The sequence below is a fragment of the Phaethon aethereus genome (assembly GCF_964289735.1).
Source record: "Phaethon aethereus genome assembly, chromosome: 15".
Classification (NCBI taxonomy): Eukaryota; Metazoa; Chordata; class Aves; order Phaethontiformes; family Phaethontidae; genus Phaethon; species Phaethon aethereus.
In genome coordinates, this window is record NC_138591.1 from 17,252,886 (window position 1) to 17,268,340 (window position 15,455).

At 68.1% G+C, this 15,455-nt stretch overlaps 1 protein-coding gene across 2 annotated transcripts; it reads right to left on the reverse strand.

Moving 5' to 3' along the window:
* Positions 1 to 676: 676 nt before the first annotated feature.
* On the reverse strand, positions 677 to 14,814 carry SBK1 (SH3 domain binding kinase 1; the record flags this gene model as incomplete). 2 transcript variants are annotated; one of them, XM_082006640.1, is made up of 4 exons in its annotated part: positions 677 to 1,846; positions 2,472 to 2,674; positions 2,796 to 2,993; positions 14,679 to 14,814. In XM_082006640.1, 4 exons carry the CDS (start codon positions 14,812 to 14,814, stop codon positions 1,064 to 1,066), a joined length of 1,320 nt encoding a protein of 439 aa, XP_081862766.1. In that variant the 3' UTR covers positions 677 to 1,063. The 2 variants fall into 2 exon arrangements, with proteins under 2 accessions (XP_081862766.1, XP_081862767.1); XM_082006641.1 differs by having other exon boundaries at positions 2,796 to 2,998; positions 14,679 to 14,740.
* Positions 14,815 to 15,455: the final 641 nt, after the last annotated feature.

Genomic DNA, 15,455 nt, shown 5'->3' on the forward strand with positions numbered 1-15,455 from the left:
CTTTGGGGAAGGGGTGGCAGCAAGGAGGGGTGATGGGGACAGCACAGGGAACCATGCGGACCCGCGGGATGCCACTGGAAGCCCCCTCCCCTGCTCCCCAGGTTGTGCAGACCAGCCTGGAGATGCACCACCGCCACCTCTTCCAGTCCCTGGGTACAAAATGTCTGCAGAGGGGACAAGGGGACGCCACCACCGCAGGGCCAGCCCGACCCCGAGCGTCCGACCTGCCGGATGGCCAGCACCGCGGCCGCCGGCTGGAAGGGGACGGGTCCCTCCGGCAGGGGTCTGGGCAGGGCAGGGGGGACAGGGGCTGCCAGCGGCTGCGGCCGGGACGCACGACGACACACAGACAGGGACACTTGCTACATCGATGGCTGCCAGCACCTCCTGCGGCAGGGAGGCAGCCAGGACTGACGGGGGTCCCGGGCTGCCGGTGACACCCCAGCTCCCCATCACCGACCTGGCACCCACCGCCCCATTCCCTCCCAGTCCCCACCAGTGGGGCAGGGACCAGTGGAAGGGGGAAAACCACCACCCACCCAAACCTCCCCAAAGGCCTCCTCCACAGTGCGGGGTCATGGGCCTTCCCTCGCCGCGGCCGGGGGCCGAGCATGGGCTGGGGGAGAGCCAGTGGGCGCTGGCTGCCCCGGACACCCCCACCCCGGGAGGTGGCCCCCACCCCTGGGAGGCGGCCCCCACCCACACAGCCCCCTGGCTCTTTCTCCCTGTATTGGGAGACCCCTCCCCGTGCCAGCCTTGGAGGGGGCAGCGCGGCCGTGGCAGGAGCCGGGGCACCGATGTCCTCCCCGGCAGCGAGCGGTGCCCTCGGCCGGGCTCCCGCCGCCGGCCTCACCCAGGCCGGGCGGCGGGGATCAGCATCCTCGGCGCTACAGAGCGCAACCAGTTTTGTCCTTTTCCTCTTCGTCTTTTCTTTTCTTTTTTTGCTTTGGGGAGACCCAGAGCCTGGTCCCGGCTCGTGCCACCACCACGAGCAACATCCTCCATCCCCGTCCCCGGGGCGAGGGGATGGGACGGGCGGCCGCCACGTGCCACCCCGGCGCCGTCAGACGCAGATCTCTATTGCTGTGGCCAGGACCATCTGCCCTTTGCCTTTGTCCTGCCGTCCGTCTGTCCTGCTCGCCGTCCCCGGGGGGGCCGCGCTCGGCTCGGAGCCGCGGGGTCCGCTCCCTTCAGTCAGGACTGTCCTCTTGAGCGGGGCGGGGGTGCAGGAGCCGGCCGCCTCGTGGCGGTGGGGACCGGCAGGGAGCTTGTCCCCGGCGTGCTTGCGGGAGCGGTAGGAGGGTCGGCGCCGCACCTCGGCCATCAGGTCGCACTTGATGAAGTAGAAGACCTCCTTGACGGGGCAGCGCTTCTCGGGGTCGAGGGCCAGCAGGCGCTGGAACATGCGCAGGGCACTGTCTGTGAAGCGCCGCCACTGCGAGGGCAGCCCCCCCAGCCGCCCCTTCTGCCACCGCACAAACTCCTCGAAAAAGGCGTCGGAAGCTGCCGCCGCCTCCCAGGGGAAGTTACCGGTGAGGACGCAGAAGATCAGCACCCCGAAAGCCCAGACGTCAATGCTGGTGTCCACGGCGAAGCCCTCCGCCCGGCCGGCTTGGCAGACCTCGGGCGCCGTGTAGGGGATGGTGCCGCTGATGCGCTTGACCCGGCAGCCCACCTTGCGGGTCATGCCGAAGTCGGCCAGTTTGACGCGGCGGCAGTCGCGGTCGAAGAGCAGGACGTTCTCCGGTTTGATGTCCCGGTGCACCAGGCTCTTGCTGTGCATGTAGTCAAGGGCCAGGCCCAGCTGCTGCACGCAGCGCTTCACCAGCTCCTCGGGGAGCCCCACCTGCGGGCGCGGGGACACGGCGTCAGCCACCCGCCACCGAACCCCGTGGTGATCCCACCCAGCTCAGGGACCCCCATATTGGTATGTCGCTACACATCCAGCACGGTCAGGGCTGCTTTTATCTGGGGCGGTCTCTGCGGCAGGGAGACAGGTGTGGGTCCTGGGCCACCCTAGGGACGGGTGATGGGTCTCAGGACTTCCAGGGGATGGGTGATGGATCCAAGGCCACCCTAGGGATGGGTGATGGATCCAAGGCCACCCTAGGGATGGGTGATGGATCCAAGGCCACCCTAGGGATGGGTGATGGGTTCCAGGCCACCCTAGGGATGGGTGAGGAGTTCCAGATCATCCTAAGGATGGGTGATGGGTCTCAGGCTCCCCAGGGGAAGGTTGGTGAGTCCCAGACCACTCTAGGGACAGGTGATGGGCCTTAGGCCACCCCAGGAGATGGGTGACGGGTCCCAGACTTGCTTGTAGGTGCTTGTAGGACCCGTACAGGGATGCCCGGTCCCTGCACATGGGGCCCCCTCCCACGTGGCCACCGAAGCACAGCGGCAGCTTTGCTCAGCACCCTGGAGATACTGAGCCCCCACACCCCAAACAAGGCTCCCATGGGGTCTCCCACCTGCGGCGGGATGATGTCGAAGAGGTCCCCGCCGGGGGCATACTCCTGAGCGAAGACGTAGCAGTCCTCAGTCTCGAAGACCACGTCGAAGACCTTGATGATGAAGGGGCTGGAGGAGAGCGTGTTGGTGATGCTGAACTCCCGCAGGAAGTTCTTCAACTTCGTCTTGCTCTTGTTGACGAACTTCAGGGCCATCTTGGTGCCTGCGGTAGGCAGGGGATGGGGATGAGCCCAGGGCACGGTTGGGACATGCCGGGCACCTTGCTCCCAGCGCGGCCGCGTCCCTCGCCCCCCCCTCACCCCCCCCCCCCCCGCTCCCCTCACCTGTGCTTTTGTGGGACACCAGGTCCACCTTGCCGTAGGTGCCCTTGCCAAGCTCGCGGATGAGGTCGTAGTGCTTGCTGATGTCGGTGCCCGAGAGGGTGCGGATGGCCAGGGACTGCATGTCCTCGGTGATGAGGGGCACCCCACAGCAGGCCAGCTTGCGCGACGGCTCTTGCTCAATCGAACCCGCGCTCATGGCTGCGCTGCAAGGCAGAGGCGCGTCACTGCTCTCAGTGGGTGCTGCGAAGCCACCGCGCCCTGTCCCATCCCCTCCCCGGGGCTGGGAGCCACGGCACCTTGCAAAGGGGGCACCGGGCTGCTCGGGGGGGTGCTGAGCAGCACCCACTGGGTGCCACCCCTTTGTCCCCCCCAGGGGCCACCAACCCGATGGCTCTGGAGAGGGTGCTCCAGCCTCCACAAAGCTGCAGCCGTGCTGGGGCATGGACACGCGCATACACGCACGCATTTCCTCGGCCCCGGCGTGCTCGCAGCCACTGCGCAGGATGGGAGCTGAGGCCCTTTGGGGCTCCCCACTGCTGCCACGGTCCCCAGTGGGGACACCAGAGCCGGCCCTGTCCCCTCCACCCTCCCGCGGAGCACCAAAGACCCCTCCAGAGCCAGGCCTGCCTGCGAGCCAGCGACGCTCTGGAGCGGGGCCGGGGCCGTGCCGCCGGCACCGAGCGGGACACAGTGGCTCTGCAGCGAATCACTCGGCCATGTTCCTCTGACCACCCATCGGCACCGACTCTCGGCGTTCCCCTGCCAGGGTGCCGGACACCCTGGTGCAGAGCCCGGCCAGCGACGCATGGGCGACAGCACGAATGTTCCTCGCCCCCGACAAACCAGCGGCAGTTTTTCCTCGCCCTGGCCAGCCCCGCAACAAGAGCCGAGCTTGGACTCACCCGCCACGCCAGCGAATCCACCCCGAGATCTCCTCCGGTGTCTTCAGGGCGCTGCATCGCCCTCCATCACCCCCCGAGAGCGCGAACCCAGTGCCCGGCCGACACGCACGCACAACCGAGCCGAGCCCCCGAGCCGAGCCACGGGCACCCCAGGGCCGGTGGGTACCTCGGCAGATAAATCCGGCCGCTTTTTATTTTGTAGCAGATTGACAAAAATCATGGGACAGCAGCCGAGCGGGCGCTGGTTTATATTTAGATTTTTAATGCGGCGTCTCACCGGGGGGAGAAAAAAAAAACCCCCACACTCAAAATGAATCCCGTTTGCCTCCGGGACCAGCGGCACTGGGGGGTCCGATTGGTGTCGGGACAGAGCCGGGAGTGCGGGCGGCCAGGGACGCGGCGTGGGCGTTTGGCGGCTGCAGCCGTGGGCTCGCCGCCCGCGAAACACCCGAATGGGTGTTTCGCGGGCGGCGAGCCCACGGCTGCCAAAGACAGAGGCTGAGAGCGGCCGTGCCGGAAGGCACACGCGAACCGCCCCGCCATGGGAGGGAGCCCGGGCAATGCCCACGGGCTGAGCCCCGTGCCACGGCCACGCAGGGGCTGTGACAGCCACCTCAAACGGTACCCGGCCCCCCACGAAGCACCCGCAGCACCCCGGGGTCAGAATCCTGCCCAGCGCACGAGGATCCTCCCAGCCCTTTCCCAACAAGGCTTGAGCCTGACCTCCAGCCTCTCCTTCCTTTCCACCGCGGCGCTGCCTCTCATCCCAAGGCGAAGCTCAGCTTCTTAATTTTTTTTTTTTTTTTTTTTTCCTCCTGGGAAGTTGGGCAAAAAATAGAAAAGGAACTTCAACATCATGATGTTCCAAAAATGTAACGGCTTGACTCATAAGATCTCCAAAGCGGCTCATCTCCATAGTGTTTTATTGGCCTCCTGGAAGAGGAGCACCATTTCAGCGTCTGGGTGCCGGAGGTGGAGGTGGATCAGCGCAGCAGCTCGATGGATGCATGACTAAAACCAGCTCCCAGCATCCTGCAAGAAGAATTCTGTCTACACTTGAATTTACAATCACGCTCGTCAATGTCTCTTAATTAACCGGTGTTGAAACGCAATTATTCAAGTCGGCAAAGTTGGGGTTTGGGAAAAAAACCTGCCGGTGGGACGGGAGAGAGGAGGTGAAGGACAAGACGGCTGCTTAAAAGAGCTCTCCAAGTCAAGGGCTGTTTCCTTTTTCTCTTGGGTTTTCCAGGCAGCTCCTTCCCGACCTGCAGCCCAGAAACGCCCATCAGAAACGGGCGACGCGCCCCGCTCTGTCAGGGCCAACGGGAGCGCAGAGCCACCGTCGATCCCAGGGAAAACCGAACAGCGACGGCGGCCAAAACGTACCAGCGCGCCGAGGCCAAAAAGAGCGTCAACGCAGAAGTTTTCATTAAAAATTGAAAAGGCTTTTGAAAACATGTCGGTTTTGATGTAAGCAGCAACGCGAGGCAGCAGCGGGGAGAGGGAGCGGGGGCTCGTTTCCAGCTGGTTCTGCACGCTCACGGGGACGGCGAGGGACGGGGGGACGGCGGGCCACGGAGGGGACGGTGCCAATGCAGCAAGAGATGCCGCCGGCCTGGCACAGCCTGGGTCAAGGTCCCGCGTCCTTGGCTGCCTTCTGTGCCCACGCCAGCCATGCCGACGCAACCGCCCGCGCAGCCGCGTGCCAGATGAGGTCAAACCAGAGCAGAAGCGGGGCCTCTTCCCAGCACACCAGCTCCTCTCCCGCCTCCACCGGAGAGGAGCCCGTGCCGTGCCCGAAGGAAGCCAAAACCTCCCTCCCAGTGCACGGTCCCCCGGCTCGGTTGTTTTGGGGGTTCTTGAAAGAAGGAGCTTTGAAAAGCGGGGAGGAACGATGCGCATCCCGGCTGAGTCCTGGCGAAGGCCCCCGCGGCACGAGACCGTGGGCAACGGCAAAGGGGCAGCGAAGATGCTGCCAAGCGGCACCGGGACCCCGCCGCTCACCGCAGGCAGTTCATGCCGTCATCTCCGCGTCCTGAACCATTTCTCCTACTATTCAGACTAAAATTGTTCTGTGTTTAAGCTTCAGAACCATTTATCTCATTGAGTGAGGAGGATAATCCACCCACCTCTTCCTTGCTCCCTGGCAGGTATTTATAGGCAGCCACTCGTTTCCCATCGGCAGCTGCCGCTCATCTCGCCAGACCTCCCCGGCTCCATCCCCAACGCTGCGGAGCAGCTCCCAGGAGGATGGCATCCCGAGTCCGGAGCCCGGCATCCCACCGGGCACCAGGGCCGGCACCGCCAACCCGCTCCCGGCCTGACACCGCTCCCTGCAAGGGGATCCTTTCCCCTGCTCCGCATCCTGCTCTGCATCCCGTTCCCCTGCGCGCCCAGCCCTGGGCGCATCGGCTCTGCCAATAAGTAATTGCAAACTCATTAAGAGCTCATTGAGAGGAGCAGAGGCCACCCAGGAGAGCTGCCCCAGGCACCCGGCAGAGGAGGCTGCTCCGCGGCTGCTTGGAAATTAAGAAGGGGGGAAAAAACCCCTCCGGCCAGATCAGAGACTGACAGGTCAGGAAATAACCCGGTTATTGAGTGGGATCAAAGGAAAAGGGTTTCAGGCCTGACGCGGGGGTCTCTGCGGCCAGGCGGCATGCTGGAAGCCTGGCGAGGGGCCAGGACTCCTGCTCTGGGGCAAGGAACTGGGAAGACGAAGTGAAAAACCACGCAAGGCAGGGCTAAGGTCTCTACAAGACCCAGGTTTCTCTGTGGAGCGGGGAGAAATGAAAAATGCCCGGCAGCGGGGCCGGTGCGAACATCCGCAGCTCTGCCCCCGTGGATGCCCCGGCCACACCGCACGTATCCTGCAGAGCTTTGATTCTCCCTGTCCCCAAACCCTCCGGCTGCTGCCACGCTCACGACGACAGCAGCGTGCTCCTGAATTACGGCGTAATTGGCATTAGTTATTAGCGGGTAACACCACCAGCCCCCCAGCCCGGGGCTCCAGCCTCCGCCGGCTCCGTTCCTGCCTGACCCCATTCCGGGGACACCCTCTCATCTCCACCATGCCGCTGGGACCAGCGCACCGGTGCGAGGCGTTATTAGCTGCGCTTCCTGGCGGCAGCGGCACGCCGGCGCCCAGGGAGGGCTCGCAAAGGCACCTTCGCCTAACGAGGACGACGTGTCTGCGGCCACGGAGAGGGGAGCAGGCGTCTCGCGGGGGCTCAGGGCCACGGGTACCCGCCGCGTCCGAACATCCTCCGGTCGGGCAAGGGGGCTGCCTGCAGGCAGCGCTGGCCTCTGCCCACGCCAGCCGCTGCCTCCCACCCCACCCAAGAGCAGCGAACCGTGGGCAGGGAGAGGGTCCCTTCGCCCACGCGCCGCCCCGGGGCCGACCAAAGCCGCTCAAGTCAAGCCGAGCGTGTCCCGGAGGCAGCTGGTCACGCTCGGCACGGGGAAACTGGCCAGCGGCTGCAGGCGGGCCACATTTTGGGAACAGCCCCTCTGCCAGCACCCCGCACCCCAGGAGGAGCGGCCATCCCCACAGAGGCCGTGGATGGGGCACATCTCCATGTCCCCTCGCCTCTTGCCTGCTCCATGGTGGTGGGAAGACGCCGGGAAACGCTCGAGTGCCGCTTGCACCGCAAGCCTGAAACCAACACCAAAGCTCCACCGAAGCACCCGTAGCGACGGTGACCTCCCAGCGCTCCCAGTTTGGGACGCTTCTCTGCACAGAATTTCCAGTTATCTGGAGTGTCTCACACCGGCTCCTTGCCCAGACCAGAGCAGACAGCCCGGCACCAGGGTCAGCTTCGGAAAAGCCGAGAAACACCCGGACACGCGCGGGCTCCCAGCAGACACGAGCTGCTCTCCCGGTGGGGACGTCTCAGCTGCGGGGCAGGGTCAGGCCCCGTCACACCCATCCGGTGCATCCCCCGCCGCAGGAACCATCTCCCATCCCAGCCATGAGCCCGTGACAAGCTTCTTCAGCCTTTGGTCCCACGATTCAGGTTTCGCAGACAGCCTCCGCAAGAAAAATTTGGGAAGAGCAGATAAAGCAGTGCCTGGGCTCTCTTCTCCGGCAGCCCTCGCCGTCCTCCCAAGGGATGGGTGACTGCCGCTCCCCGGGGAGCCACCGCTCTCCCCTCCCACCGCCATCCTCCATGACCTCCGCGCCCTCCGCACTGCTCTCCCGGAGCCGCCAGCAGGATATTTCCCTGCCCTCATGTGCACCGTGCCGTCTCCGTCCACCGGCCTCCGACGGCAGGACCTTGGCCGCCTTTCAGCGCTTCGGCCTCCCGGGATTTTTCCTGACGAGCGGGATGGCTTCATTAGGACCTCAGCTACTCCAGCCTCCAGCTCATCCCGCCTTCGCCGCGCCTCGCCGCCAGCACCGGGGATTTATGATTACTTCATTGTTTGATTGGTTTCATCAGCCTGTCATCATCTCCCTCCCAAAACTCTTCCAACCAGCGCCGGCAGCATCGCACGTTTGGGATCTGCAAAGACAAACGCCCCGAGCGGCACCTGCCCGTCGCCCGCCCGGTCCCCGTGGGCAGGGCCAGCCGGCCCCTCGGCCCCTCTCGCTCTTGGGGGCAGCGGGGCGCGTCACCCTGCCGCGAAAACCAGCCCTACCTCTGCTCCAAGGGGCTTTGCGGCCTTTACCCGCGGTGGGGCTGCTGTGGCCCCAGCATCACCCCGGTGGCCCCCGCCTCGGCCCCGGCTCCCACCGAGGGGGATGCTCCGGCCGCTCCCCTGCCTCGCCTTCGCTCCCTCGCCCCCGGCTGCCTCCTCCCGCAGCATCCCGGGCCGGGTGCGGCAACACCCACCATGCCACGGTCACGCCGAGAGCCAGGCCGGGTCAGGGGCTCGGCACGCAGGCACCGGGCTCCGAGGCTTCGCCTCCCAGCAGGCGACACCCCAACGCCAGATCCAGCGCCGAGGGGTGCCGAGACCGAACCGCTCCGGCCCCTCGTGCCGCTCACCCGTCCCCGAGCTGTGGCGGGACTCCCGGCTGGCGTCGTCTGCCCGTGGCCACCGCGCCAGCAAAGCCGGACCTGGAGGAAAGTGGGTCACGCTCCCCCTTTCCGAGCCGCAGCTGGCGAGAGGCTGGCACGGGCTGGAGGCCGGCTCCTGTGCCCGCACCGCGCTGGCGGCGCGGGGAGGCGCGGGGGGAGATGGCCGGAGCTGCCCCCGAGGCCGCCCCTCGCCCGCTCGCCGTCCCCTGCCCCCGGCCGCTTCCATCTCATCGCATCCTTCCAGCGCTTCCCCCCAGAACCCCCAAAATTCACCGGGACCCCCTTTCTCCCCTCGAAAGGGAACAAGCGCCGGGCACAGGCCCCCCCCGCCGCCGCCCCGGCCCCCGGCTCCAGCCCCGCTCCGGCACCGACTCCCTCCCGGCGCGGCCCCGCAGCACCCGCACCGCCCGCTGACCCCCCCGCCCCGGCTCTGCGGGGGAGCGGCGGGAGCCCCCCCCCAAATCACCCCGGAGCCCCGGCCGCGCCGCGGTGGTTGTTTTGGCTGGCGGGGACCCAGCCTTGCGGGCAGACAAAGGGCGGCCCCGCCACAAAGGCGCGGGGCCGGTTACCGGAGCGAGCGAGCGAGCGAGCGAGCGGGCGGGCGGCGCCCCCCCCAGCCGCCCCGCGCCCCCTCCCCTCCCCACCCCACCGCCGCCCCCTTACCGGTGGGGCGAGCCGCCGCGCCCCGTCCTCGGCGGGAGAGGAGCCTCCCGCCCCGCCGGGCTCCCGCCGCGGCCCCGCCGCCGCCGCCACCGGGGGAACGGAGCGGAGCGCGGCGCCGCCCCGCCCCCGGCCCCGCCCAGCCCCCCCGCCGCCAGCACCGGCACCCTCCGGCCCGCGGGCACGGCCCCACGCGGGGGTCGCGGGTGGGTTTGCCCCCCCCCCCCGTTCCCCGCGGGCCTCCGGAGCCCCGAGCGGCCCGCGGGGCTCAGCCCGGAGCAGCCGCCCCACGGGTGGGGTGTGCTGGCGAGCAGAGGCAGGGACGGGCACCTCTGCCCTTACCCAGGCAGGGCTCCGGGCTCCCCCACCCCGCCCCAGCCCACTCGTGCTCGCGTGCAGCGAGAAGGACTCTGCCAGGCCAAGCCTGGAAGGCACGGGTTCCCCGCCGGCCGGCCGGCACCCCCCGGCACGCTCCCCGTGCCCCGCTCTCCCGGAGCCACCCCAAGACTCGGTGTTTCTTCTCCCTCCGCGTGGGCGATGCCCCTCCGAGGCGACGCCGCTCAACACGTGCGGGGCACGCGGCTGCCCCGCGCCCACCGGCGAACGGCGCGGCCCGGGAAAGCCGGCCGAGGCGGACGCGGGCTTTCAGCCTCGTTAAAACTTTGGCAACGCGTTCCAGCGAGCGATGCCAGAGCCCGGCCACCTCCGGCCCAGGGGACGGTGGCGGCTCTCCCGGCGGAAGGCGAGGGGTTGGCACCGCGCTCCTCCTCGCAGCATCCCTGGGCACATCCAAGCCTTCCCGGATTCCCGCCTGCGCTCGCCGGGGCTGAGCAGGGACATTTTCAGACGGGCCACGATCCGCTTTGGGGCTTCCTTGGGCTCTTAGATGGGCACCAGGTCCCTCCGCTCCCGCGATGCCACTTTCAGCTGACCCACAGCCGTGCCCCACGCTCCGAAGGGTGACGGCGGGTTGTTCCCACGCAGCGTGTGGGCCGTGCAAGGGACTGCTTTGAAGTGCCCTCTTTAATTTGGTGCCAGGCCCTGCTGTGGCATTGCCACCCTCCTCCCGCCCGGCAGCCACCCAGGGCACGGACAGCCTCGGCTCCGGGCAGCGGGAGAGGCGGCTGCGGCGCACCAGCGCTTGCCGGTCCCCTCGATCCCCGCTCCGCTCGCTGGTCCCTGTACGGACAATCCCCACCGGGACACGTGGCATGAGAGGAGAAACGCCGTCCCCTGCGTCACCGGCGCCCAGTGACCCAGCAAGCCAGGGCAGGCTGGATGGGTGCTCAGACCAGCCGTTGTGGGGCTGGGAGAGGGGTGGCACAGGGCAGGAGAGCATCCTAGGGGCGAAGGCACCGGGAACGGGCACGGTGTGGGAGATGGGGCAGAGCTGGGGTGCTCCCTGTGCAGCCACGTAAGCAGGACACGGGCTGGTAAAGGCCACCGCAGCCTTCCTCACGCTCCCCGCTCCATCGGCCGCCGGGTCAGAGTGGGTCCAGCCCCGTCCCTTCCCACGGCACCCGCACAAGGCACTCGTGTCCCCGTGTCCCCCGCCTGCCCTTGCCACGCCGTCCCACGTCTGCGGCTCCCCGGCTCCCGCAGCCTCCTGCTCACGGCGTTTCAAGCTGCGCCTCCGAGCTCTCCTTCGGCTCACCCTATTTATAGCTCGGGGCTGTTTCTAGGTCAGGCGCGAGGCGCCGGTGCCCGAGGAGCCTGCACGGGGACCGCGGGGGGCCGCCGGGACTGCGTCGCACGCCCCGCTCGCGGCTCGGCTCCCGGTGTCACCGCCCCAGTGTTGGAGTACGGGGTTGTGTCGTGCCCCAGGTACGTGAGGCTGAGCTATCGGGGAAGGACCCACCGGGCTGCAGCAGGGCTCCGTGGGGCTCGGGGGGGGCTCAGCAGGGCTCCGTGGGGCTCGGCAGGGCTCTGTGGGGCTCCGCGGGGCTCGGCAGCTTGTTTTGCATCTGGCAGGCTGCAGACCGGCACATCGCCGGCACGTGGGTCACGCACAGATTGAATAAAAGTAACACCGATAGCACCAGCTCGTGTCTGCATCGAGCTCGTGGTCTTCAAAGCACTTAGAGAATATTAATAGCTAATTAAGATCAGCAAGATGAAAGGAGCCGAATCAAACATGTTTATCACCTAACTTGATCCCAAACCATGCAACGAGCCCAGCGGCTCCCCAAGGGACCACGAACGCCCCCGGGATTTCTGCCTGGAAAAGGATGCGCTCGGACAGGGCGGGCAGCGGGGAAATGACCTGAAAAGCCCCAAATATTTCTAGCAAGCCCAGTCTCCTCCAAGTTCAGCGAGAAGGTCACCCGTCCCTTTGCCGTCGCTTGGTGTCCCCCGGCAGAGTGGGAGCCAAGGGGCCACGTAGCACGTGGGTCAGGGTGCCACGGCCGCCCACAGCCGGTCACGCCCGGTGCCATGAGCTAAAACCTGCCTGAAGATGCTGGCAGGGATGCTGGGAAGGAGCAAGCAGGGAGGGGAAGGAGGGAGGGCGCCGCGGGAGCGGAGCATGCCGGGAGCCGCAGTGCCAGCGGAGGGGACGCGCTCAGCCCGGGGAGCTGCCAGCGGTGTCTCCCAGCTACTTTTGGATGCTTCCCCCTGCCCCGTAGCATCCACCGAGCCCCGAAACCTCCTGCCCCCGCCCCCGCGGTTAGGCCAGCCTCGCCGGTCGGCGCAGGCACCGGCGCGACCTTCGCTGCCCGCCGGCCGTCCCGTGCGGCCAGGGCTGCTCGCCCGGCTCCCCTCCGCGTCGCCAGCACAACCCATGTTGGGGGGCTCCTCTCGGCCCCCGGAGACAGCGCCCAGCCAGGGGGGCTTCCAAGGGAAAGGGGGCCGGTGGGAGCTGGTTCCCGCGGCGCTGGGGTGGGGGTTAAGTGCCCCCCACCTCGCGGTCCCCCGAGCGGCGGTGCCGCCATCCCCTGCCGCGGCTGCTGGGACGAGATTCCCAGCGGCTGCTCTCAAGGTCAGGGAGGAGACGCAGCCCAGGTGCCGCGGGGCGTAATCTGCAGCTCGGCTGCGTGCCGGGGACACGCCGAGCCGCTGCCCGGCGGCCAGCGGGGTGCTGCCTCCCCTCCCGCAACCCCCAGGCGCCATCCCGAGCTCCGGCGGGGCACGGGAGGGACCCCAGCCAGCCGGGTGGGGGCACAGCGTCCTGCGTGCCGGTCCCCCGGCACGGGCTGGGTCAGGACCTGCAGCACGGTCGGCCTGCAGCCACTTGCAGGGAGCTTGGACATGGTGTTGACTCTGGAGTGTAATGATGACTATTCAGTTACTGGATTGAAAAGAAATAGAACGGCTTTCTTTGGAATAGGTTTCTTCCGAAAAGAAGCAGAGCGGGTCTTTTACATGGGGGAGGTGGGATTTGGGGTGTAGTGGGGTCACAGCACTGTCCCACTCCCAGCCCCCATCCGGGTCTGAAGCCGCAGACGCCGGCTGAATCACTGCCTGGGGCTGCGGCACGGCTGTGCCCACAGGTCCCGCTTGCAGCATTTCCCATCCCATCACCAGCCGGGGCCAAAGCAGAAAGCGGGACTGAACTGGGGGCACGGGGAGAGCCACGGGGCCTTCTCCGGCACCCCCGGCACCCCGGCCAGCCTGGCACTGTCCAGCACCGCAAGCCCCACCGGCCGCCTGTGCTCGCAGCCCGTTCTCCTGGCACCATCTAGCGAGGCTGCGGGGACCGGCACGCTGCCTCCGGCACCCACGTGCGTGGGCCCACGCGCTCCCTCCGGCTCAGGGTGACAGGTCCAGGGCCAGGTGGTGGGTCGGTGGCGGAGCGGGCGCAGCTGGTGGGTCCGTCTGGCAGCACCCCCCAGCCGGAGCCCGGGGGGGAGCCCACCCCGGTAGCTGCTGTGCCGGCGGTGGCAGGCGATGACAGCCCTGTCCCCACGGGCTGGAGGCAGGCCCAGGGAAAGGCTGTCGGGGACAGGCTGGTGACAACTGAGGGGGGGCATTCGGGGATGGGGAGTGCCCCCGCCCAGCACAGCCCCCTTTGAAGCAGGGCAGGATGGGGAGAGGTCTCTGGGAACAAGCCATGGGTCCATCCCTCGCCACCCCCCCTGCGGCCACCACGCAGGACCTCGGGCCACCACACTGCCACTGCGGGCACTCCCCTCCCTAGCTGAGAACGCCAAACTCGTGCCACCTGTGGCCCAGCGCAGGCTGGATGCAGCCGGTCGGCTCCAAGCCCGGGTCGGGCTGCAAGACGGGAGCCCCGGGGCAGCTCCGCGCCCCTCTCCAGCCAGCAGCGCCCACACCCGAGGCCCCTGGTCCCCCGCCCCCCCGGCCCTCCGGTGCCTTCCCAGCCAGCGCCGCACTCGTGGGCAGCGACACACGGGAATGGAGGCTGCAAAAAACGTGATTTACACCAAAACAAATCCTACAGCTTCCTGCACGCCAGCAGGAAGGACAGACTGCCTGGACTGGCACGCGCCCACAGCCCGGCCAACGGCCCTGCCTGGCTGCCAGCCCGGCACCGCTCGTTGCCCCCCTGGACCTCGCCGCGGGCAGCCAGTGCTTGTGGGGGGCTCTCGGCTGCAGTGGGGCAGGAGCTTTGCCCCCGGGGATGGCAGCATGGGATGGGAGCCGGCAGCGGCTCGGTGCCACGGAGGAGCAGTTGGGCACGACGCGTGCCAGCATTCACACCTCGCATCCCTGCCGGCTGCCTGGCTAATTCCGGCACCGGCACATTCGCCTTGGCTGCCGCTCAGCGGCACGGATGGGAGAGGAGCTTTCGGGAGGGGGGGAAGGCGAGCACTGGTTCCGCTGCCAAGAGGGCCAGGCCTTGGGGAGCCTCGTGGCCCTTCTTGGGGACCCCCCAACTGCCCTGGCCCACCTGACCCCCCCCAGCAAGACCCTGGGAGCACAGTCCAGGGGCCAGGGGCCCCATTCGGGTGAGCAGGAGCGGGCGGGATGGCTCCGGGACACTGTGGGTTCGCACACCACTGCCAACAGCCCCGCTCCCACGGGCACACCGGCACCACTGGGCACGGCACGGCACGGGACGCCCCCCCCGTGCCCCGGAGAACTGCTGCCGGGGAAGCACGTGCCGGATGCGCACACGCTGCTGTGCACGCAGCCTCTCCCCGGCACGGCACAGCATCGGGCCCCGGTCTCCTCCAGCCAGGAGGGTGCTCCAAGGGAAACTTCGGCACGGCCGAAGCAGGCAGCTCTCGTGCCAGGCATCTTTCCCAGCCCGGCTCGGTGCCATGCTCCCATGCCCCTCATGGGCTCGTGGCGTGTCCCCACCAGCGGCGTGCCGCCCGGCCGGGCGCCGCGGCACTGACCTGTGCAGGTGCAGGGGCTGCAGCTCCTCTTTCTGGAAGCAGACGAAGCAGAAGGAATCCATCGCTCAGCTCTGGCGGCCGCCGCACCTGGGCGAGGGGGACCACAGGCCAGGCAGCGCCGGAGGGTTGTTGGCATCTTCCTCCCCTTGCCAGAGCCACCGGCAGCCGGAGGCTCACGCTCGCCCGCCCGGGGCCATGGTGTCGGGGAGCCCTTCACGAAGCCAGGCTCAGCGCCGGGGCTGGCTGCTCGCCGTGCACGGAGGCAGCGCCGGGCTGTTCCGTGCCCTGCGTCGCCCTCGCTCCGGGGCTGGTGATGCCCAATGCCACCCCGGCACCCATCGTGCAGCCCGGTCGGAGGCAGCACTGGTCCTCAGGGGGTGTGAGCAGGGATCTGGGGTGGCATCGCCCAGGTCGAGGGCTCCGGCAGGGCTGGATGAGGCTCCGGCCAAGCCCTGCAGTGCTTCAGAGGCCGGGAGAAGCAGCTGCCCCTCTCCGGCGCTCAGCGCCCGTCTGGCACCGGACGGTGGTGGGCGCAGAGGACGGTGCCCGCGGCGCTGCCAGGGAAAGTGTCCCCTGCGCAGGGGTTTGCAGCAGGTGGGGTCAGGCAGGGTCTGGCAGGATCCGGCAGGGACTGGCAGGGTCTGGCAGGCAGGCAGCCCGGCCGGGAACCCCGTGCGCTCACGGAGGAAAGTTGTGTCGTCGGCGAGCTGCGGCTCCGCAGGGCTTGTCTCACCGGCAGAGCAGCCGCTCGCTCTGACAGCTAAACCAGCGTGCGAG